Here is an 8,200-nt window from a genome sequence, read left to right as displayed (position 1 = left end):
GGTTTTTGGTTCCTTCCCACCAGCAGACTGCTGAAGCTTATAGAGAATCCAGATGTTTTGGATTGTTGGGTGTTTCTGTCTTTGTGAAGCGCTATGAGATGACTGTTGTTGTAAATATGCGCTACACAAATAAAATTGAATTGAAATGAGTTTTTACCTGTATCTGCTGATTCCAGTTAAAATGTTCGGGATTTTTCAAACAAAGGTTTAAAGACAGATTTATTCTCCTTGCTTGTCCTACTCTGGGAGTTTAGTTATTGTTTCAAACAGGCTGTTAATAGTTTTACAGTCTTCAGGTATCAGCCTTCAGCAGACTTCATACTTCACTGATTTATTTTTACTTTAGTTCATACTTTTTTGAAGTATATTTGTTTTTATTACATTTTGAGACATTTAAAAAACTTTTTCATTTCTAGGATAACATTTTGTTATTTTTATGACTTGGTTGGCTTTTTTTCTTTTCTGCATGATGGCGCCGAGGATGGCTGTCACGGTATGTTGGTGCACACTGTTGTGTCTTGTTTTTTGTAGTTAGTTTAGTTTTTAGTCAGTGTTCTGGGAGCTCTTACACTCTCTCTTACACCAGAGAAGAGCTCATGAACATCAGGGCCACAACCCCTGAGGATTTATTCCCAGAGTTTATTGCGTCTTCCGTGGATTTACTGGACATTTTAGTTAAAGGTGCACTCACTCTGGCTCACGCAGTGAAGCGCCGAAGGAGAGGGAAACGTGCCGGTGTGCTTGTGCGTCTCCGTAAGCGTGGACGGCACACATCTTCACCTGGAATATTTCTCTCCAACGTGCGCTCACTGGGAAACAAAATGGATGAACTTCAGCTAGTGTTGGGGAAGGACAGAGACTTCTCTTCATCTTCTGTTTTGTGCTTCACGGAGAAATGGTTATGTGGAACGACACCGGACTCTGTGCTGCAGCTGGCAGGATTCTAACTGTTCAGAGCGGCTCGCCACACGGAGCTCTCCGGCAAGACAAACAGTGGAGGTATCTGTTTTTACTCAACCAGTAGCTGGTGTAACGACGTGACAGTGATCCTTCAGCACCGCTCTCCTCATCTGGAATCATTCATTATAAACTGTAAACCTCGTGAGCTCACTTCATTCATTCTGGTCGGTGTTTACATTCCACCATCTGCCAACATGCAGGACGCACAGCGCACACTCGCTGACCAGATTCTGGATGTGGAGCGGACCTACCCGGATGCTTTTCTTATCGTGCTTGGTGACTTTCACAAAGGCAACCTCACTGAAGAACTCCCCAAACACAGACAATTAATTAACTGTCCGACCAGAGAGGAGAACATTTTGGATCACTGTTACACCACATTAAGCAGTGCTTACCATCTGATTCCTGCATACAGAGACTGAAGCTCTGTAAACCTGTTGCGAGCGAATCAAAACAGTGGACCAGCAAAGCTGTGGAGCAACTACAGGCGTGTTTGGACTGTACAGATTGGGATGTTTTCAGGACTGCTACCAATAGTCTGGACGAGTTTACAGACCATTGACGACCTACATCAGCTTTTGCGAGGACAGCTGTGTACCAACACGCACCAGGGTGAGCTACAACAACGACAAACCGACAAACCCTGGTTCACAGCTAAACTCAGACGGCTCAGGTCAGACAAAGAGGCAGCATTCAGGAGTGGGGTGGAGATAGTTTCAGAGAGGCAAAGTACGCATTTAGCAAGGAGGTGAGAAGAGCTCAGCGTCAGTCCTCTGAGAAACTCCAACACCAGTTCTATGAGCATGCCTCTGTGTGGAGAGGGCTGAGGCAGATAACCAACGACAAGCCTCAGGCCCTCAAAGCTGCTGACGACCTGCGTCTGGCCAACAGCCTGAATGAGCACTGCTGTAGATTTGAAAGACAATGGGACAGTCCTGGCTCCATCCCCCACCACACCTTTGACCAACCACGACCCATCACCGGCCCCTCCACCATCACAGCAGGAGCCTCAGCACCCCCCCCGCCACAGCAACACCTTTCTCCATCCAGGAGAAAGATGTCAGCAAACTGTTCAAGAGGCAGAAGCAAGGCAAGTGGGCCGGAATCTGATCAGCACAGTGCCTCCACCCTGAGGCACTGTGCTGATCAGCTGTCTCCAAGTTCCAGCCTGCTTCAAGGCCTCCTCCATTATCCCCATCCCCAAGAAGAAGAGGACATCTGGACTGAATCTGTGGTCATGAAGTCATTTAAGCGCCTCATGCTGACCCACACCTGGACCCCCTGCACTTCGCCTACAGAGCCAGCAGGTCTGTAGATGACACAGTAAACCTGGCTCTGCACTTCATCCTGCAGCACCTGGACTCCCCAGGACCCTGTGGAGTCCGTCTGCTTCCTGGACACCATCATCACCCAGGACCTCAAATGGGAGCTGAACATCAGTTCTCTGATTAAGAAAGCCCAACAGAGGATGTACTTCCTGTGGCAGCTGAAGAAGTTCAGACTGCCAATGAAGATGATGGCGCACTTCTACAGCTCCATCATAGAGTCCATCCTCACCTGCTCCACCACCACCTGGTGCGCTGCAGCGATGGCCAAGGACAAGGCCAGACCGCAGCCAATCATCCGCTCGGCCGAGAAGGTGATTGGCTGCAACCTACCTTCTCTCCAGGACCTGCAAGCCTCCAGAACTCTGAGGCCGAACCCTCCCACCCTGGACACAAACTCTTCCAATCACTCTCCTCTGGCAGGAGGCTTTGGTCCATCAGGACCAGAACCACACGCCACAAGAACAGTTTCTTTCCGTCTGCCACCGGCCTCATGAACAATGCCCAGGACCAGAACTATACCTGGCAATAAATCTGTTTCTGATTCTGGTTAAAACTGGGGATAGTTTATTCCTTTTAATTTCCTATTCATGTTTTTTATTTTATTTTATTTTTTATGCTTTATTCATTCTTTTGTATACTTTTCTGACAGTTTATTCATTTTCTTGCATTTTGTGGAATTTAATTGTTGACATTTTTAACTTACGGTGTTTTTAACAACAGAATGTTTGTTGTGTCTGCAAATTAAACTACAAAATCTGTAAAACGATGGAATGGAGCTGAATGAAGCTCTGGAGGCTGCGGGGTTTCTTACGGTTTGTTTCTGCGGTGCTGTGAAGCTCCTCTCTACTCCTGCTAGCATCCAAACGCGGTAACACACCGACGGATCTGAGCCACCGCAGCGAGTTAGCCGCTGTTAGCTACTGTCCGTTAGCAGTTAGCTGCTGTCTGTATCTCTTAGCTCCGGTTAGCCGCTGTTAGCTACTATCCATTAGCAGTTAGCTGCTGAGCCTGTGACCAGCAGCTGTCTCCGGGTCTCCGTGTCTTCCGTCCCCGCTGAATGTCCATAGAACTCCGGCTCCAGGCGGCTCACCTGCCCCGACAGCCCGCTCCTTCTGACGGAGGCAGATTTTCGGTGAGTGTGTCCGGTGCAGTCGACCCTGTCTGCCCGGTGTCACCCAATACCGCGGAATAACAGTGAGGATCCTCCGGTGCAGCTCGGACCGCCACAACCGTCAAACGGCTCCGCTTCAAAAACTACACTTCCTGTGACGTCACTGTGGCTGCCGGCGGCACGGCGACGTCACCACGTCCTCTGCTTGACGTTGATCAGTTACCAGACTGTGGTTAGAATCCTGCAAGAACATCTGCATCCGACCTTGAAGTGTTTTGTTTATTCTGAAGTTTATCAGTCAAATCGATTGATCAGCTGAATCACAGCAGGATGTCTAAGCAGCAGATTTTCCCTGTCAGCGGCTCACTGTGACATCACAACAATCAATGCATTGGATTATTGATCAGTTGCTTTTCATGCAGACAAAAAGCTTTACAGAACAAAAGGAACCCAAAACTTAAATCAGCACACAAAGCTCTGTACAGTTTGCATTAAAATATTTTATTTTATACTACTGTGAGATTTTTAAAACAGCTGCTGCTGAACCTGCTCCACCTGTCAGGTGTGTCTGCTGATGTCATTGGTGGGCAGTCCTTCGGGCTCCAGGACTCACAAGCTTCAGAGCAGTGGCAGGTCTCTTTAGCTCCTTCATCACGTGCCGACCTAGAGCTTTAACAGGCTGGAAACAGGACTGGGACCTGCTGGGATCAGAACCCGAAGGAGCTGGTTCCGCTGCCTCCTGCGGTTCGGTGTCAGTGACTTTCACTGTAACTGGTTTGTTCTGGTGAAACAGGGACTCCCGCCGGGTCGTGCAGGGGCTTGCAGCCAGTGCAGCGCTAAAGCCGTACGGCGTAGTCACCTTCGGGACATGTGACAGCGACATGGCCGCTCGGGTGGTCAGGTCTGTGTCTGCAGACTCAGCGGCGCCGCGGCGAGGACAGAGCAGGAACTGGGAGGAAGTGGCGCTGGGAAGGTCCTCATGGTCGGACAGCAGCCTGCTTCGGTCTGGTCTGGTTTGCTGAGGCTGTGGAGATGTGAAGATGAGCGGACTGCTGGACGGGATGAAGAAGCTCGGGATCCGGTCTGGAGTCAGAACCAAAGATCGCAGATATGACCCGGATTTAACGGACGGCATGATGCCTGCAGAGACACAGGGCTGCAGACTGAGACCTTACAAGGAAAATAAGGACAGAAAACTCTGCAGTTATGTGTGAGTGATCAGGATATCAATCTGTTACCTGATCAAGTATCAATACACACTCCTGGATCCGTTTCTTCAGGTGAATCTGTTCTGACTCAGTTCGACAGGTTTACCTGAACAAGAGGAAACAATACATTTTAGTGGAGTCTGTCGACTCAGTCATCCAGGTCATAGTGATCCTTGGAGCTTCATTAGAAACCACCTGGACTTTTCAAGGTTCTTGAAGATGTTTCACCTTCATCTAAGAGGCTTCTTCAGTTCTAGTTAGCTGATGGGAGTTTCTGGTGGACTGCTGAGTGTGGTCCTGAGGAGCTGCTCTCCTGTAGTTTATTCTCTCCTACATGAAGGTCTGTGCTCTCCTGTGTTGAGCCAGATGCTTGTGAAGCTGGTGTTTAGTCTCTCCTATGTACAAGTCTGTGCACTCTTTGCTGCACTGGACTGCATATAAAACGTTATTCTGCTTGTGTGTTGGTGTTCTGTCCTTGGGGTGAACCAGTTTCTGTGTTGCTGGGTCTGAAGTGCACTAGGAACTCTGGTTACCCCAACTAGGCCTTTATCAGAACAACAAAAAGATCTAGAAAATGCAGCAACACAAAAAAGAAAAGAACAGGAGGAATAATGTTGTTATCCCATAAATATCTAGAGTACCTGAAAACTGAAAATGGATTTTCTCCAAGTATAACATACCAGTGCTCTTTAGAGCCAGCAACACAAAAATACCAACACACATGCAGAGCAACACTGTATATGCAGTCCAATGCAGCCAAGCGTGCACTGACTTGTACATTCAACTATTTCATTTTGCAGGCACTCTTATCCAAAGCGACGTACATCTGAGAGTGAGGACAGACTGAACAGCAGCTTCACAAGCATCTGGCTCAACACAGGAGAGCGCAGACCTTCATGTAGCAGAGAATAAACAACAGGAAAGCAGCTCTTCAGGACAAGACTCAGCGGTCCCCCTGGATCTGAAGGATCGGGAAGAGTCCTTTGAGCACAGCAATGTCCACATTTTGGACAGATGGTTTGACAGAGTGAAGGAAGCCATCTATGTCAAACTGGAACATCACATCTAAACAGAGGAGGGTCTGCAACACCTCCTACCAAGCACCTAGAAGGCAGCAATAAGGTCTCTAAGAAAGTTTCACTATCAACAACGTCTGGAGTCCCGACATGGCAGATTCAGTTCCTTTGTTGTGTAAAACTGGAAGCTCCACCACCACAATTGCTATCATTGTTGTTGTTGGACCACCTGGTTTCACAATCATTCACACCTGGAGACAGGTGAGTCCTGATGATTCATGGGCCATTAGCCATGTGAGCTGGACTGACAATAGATTCTGGAACTCCCCATCAGGCAGTTAGAACTGAAGAAGCGTCTCAGATGATGGTGAAATGTCTTCAAGAACCAACAAGAGAAGTCCAGTTGGTTTTACTGAAGCCCCTTTCTCCCTGGTCTCCTGCAGATCAAAAAAGTTAATGATAAAAAAAAGCAGATCAATAGTTTCACATCAGTTCAAACTAACAGTTTCTGGAGCGGAAGTCGATTCACCTGCTCGGGAGCTGCTCTGACGGGTCATAAGAGCAGCAGCAGGTGGATCCAATCAATCAATAAATCAATGACCTGATCAGAAGCTGCTCACTGTCACACCTGCACACCACCTTAATTAAGGTAGAAACTCAGAAGCATCGTTATGATCAGGGGCTGCAGGTGTCTCGGTGGTTAGCACTGTTGCCTCACAGCTAGAAGGTCGCCGGTTGGCGTCCCGGTGAGGACACCCGGGATCTTCCTGCCTGGAGTCTCCATGTTCTCCCCGTGCAGCGTGGGTTCTCTCCGGGTTCTCCGGCTTCCTCCCACAGTCCAGAAACATGCTGAGGTTAATTGGTGATTGTAAATTGTCCGTAGGTGTGAATGTGAGTGTGCTTGGTTGTCTGTCTCTAAGTGTAGCCCTGTGATAGACTGGTTACCTGTCCAGGTGAACCTGCCTTCACCCTGAGTCAGCTGGGATAGGCTCCGCCCCCCACCACCCGAGTGAGGATTAAGGATGAATAAATTATTTTAGTTTCCGGCAAAAAAAAAAAGAAAGGATTTAAATGTACATTTTGTCAGCACTTAGAAAACCATCAGTGCAGTAACTTTAAAGTCCATTTTTATGTCTGTTTTAATTTCTTTCTCCAAATATGATCAAAACCTTTTCTTTGCACTCTTGTAACAGGTAGAAGTTTTAACTTTAAAACACCAGAATAAGGGCACCCCAGTAGTTTAACCGGATCAGACGGCGACCCATGAACAGGGCTGTAGTCCCCGATGAGGCGGCCGCGGGTCGAGTCCAGCCAGCTTCTCATTTGCTTCATTCCTTCCCCCACGTTCCTGTCTCTCTACTGTCATAGCAAATAAAGGCAAAATAAACCTAATAAATGAACAAAAAAACCACCACAATAAAACCAACGAACAGCTGCTGAGGTTTCACTGAAAAAACAACTTTGTTCTCGTAAACCGGTGGTTTGATCGAAAACAGTGTCAAACATGAAACCTGCATAAAGCCTCAGGTTTAATGTGAAGGACAGAAGACGTCAGTAAAATCATTAAAAAAATCTCAGTTTGGTGCCTCTATTTAAAAAACTTTTCACATTTTCAGTGAGAAAGGCACCAAACTCCACTGAAATGCTCACGTTCTTAAGAACCAGACAGATGACACTCAGAAACAAACATCAGTTTTATATGAAGATGTGATGAAACAACAGGTTTGACTGAAAAAGAAGAATAAGACAAGAGCCACCAACAGCCGCATCGTCTTCGTCGTCATCATCATCATCATCATCATCATCATCGTCGTCGTGTCCGCTGTTAAAAATCTGTTTGGTTTCAGAGTTCATAGTTTTCCTCCCAGTGCATCCTGGGAAATCAGCCACACGGCAACCGTCGACCCGCTCGGTCCTCGTCTCCATGGAAACACAATGAGTCTCAGCCCGTGAGGGTCAGTTCATCACATGGATTTAAAGTCTGTGGTGTCTCAGAGCCCCACCCCTCGTGGCGATCAGTGCGTGTCATCGGGGGGAGGCGGGGCCTCTTCCGGCGGGCGGAGTGGCTGGTTGGCTGGCGGTCTCTGTGGCAGCTGGCGTGTAATTGGTCAGAGGATCCGTCAGTCGCTGTCAGAGCCGACGGCCGATGAGCCTTTCCTCTTCCTCTTCGGAGCTTTGGGCTTCGAGTCCTCCTCCTCCTGCAACACAGAACCGAGTCAGAACCAAGTACAGAATCACATCAACAACTGCTTCTTGAACTCCATCAGAACCAGGTAAAAACTGAGTCCAGGACCAATCCCTGGTCCAGTTCTATTCAGACCTGTATGGTGGTCTGGTTCTGGTCTGGCCCGATTGGCTGTCATACGTACCGAGGCGCTGCTGGAGGCGCTCTCCTCCTCGTTGTTGGTGGGCGGAGCCACTCCTTTCCTGGAGCGCGGCGAGGAGGCGGGAGCTTTACGGCGAGACTTCGGAGGCTTCGCCTGAGAATCTTCGTACTCCTCAGCGAGCGCGAACAGGTCGCTGAACCTGAGTGATGTCATCGGGAGGGGAGTGAGGTCACGCTGTGAGTCTGTGTGT

General features: G+C 48.3%; 2 protein-coding genes across 2 annotated transcripts in view; both read right to left on the bottom strand.

Annotated features, from left to right (window-relative positions):
• Positions 1-3,522, bottom strand: part of gon4la (gon-4 like a) — a 19,987-nt gene extending 16,465 nt beyond the window's left edge. Inside the window, exon 1 of the mRNA XM_008299024.1 lies at positions 3,100-3,522. The gene's annotated coding sequence lies outside the window, so the exon portion shown is untranslated. The remainder of the gene's footprint in view (positions 1-3,099) is intronic.
• Positions 3,523-7,298: 3,776 nt separating this feature from the next.
• Positions 7,299-8,200, bottom strand: part of ints3 (integrator complex subunit 3) — an 11,434-nt gene continuing 10,532 nt past the window's right edge. Inside the window, exons 28-29 of the mRNA XM_008299021.1 lie at positions 7,993-8,149; positions 7,299-7,821 (exon numbers count right to left, since the gene is read on the bottom strand). Coding sequence (XP_008297243.1) covers positions 7,744-7,821; positions 7,993-8,149 — 235 coding nt within the window. The 3' untranslated portion in view covers positions 7,299-7,743. The remainder of the gene's footprint in view (positions 7,822-7,992; positions 8,150-8,200) is intronic.

This window comes from Stegastes partitus, unplaced genomic scaffold (genome assembly GCF_000690725.1).
Source record: "Stegastes partitus isolate 25-593 unplaced genomic scaffold, Stegastes_partitus-1.0.2 Scaffold1371, whole genome shotgun sequence".
NCBI lineage: Eukaryota > Metazoa > Chordata > Actinopteri > Pomacentridae > Stegastes > Stegastes partitus.
The sequence above is the reverse complement of the archived record's forward strand: the minus strand, read 5'-3'. Positions and strand labels throughout refer to the sequence as shown.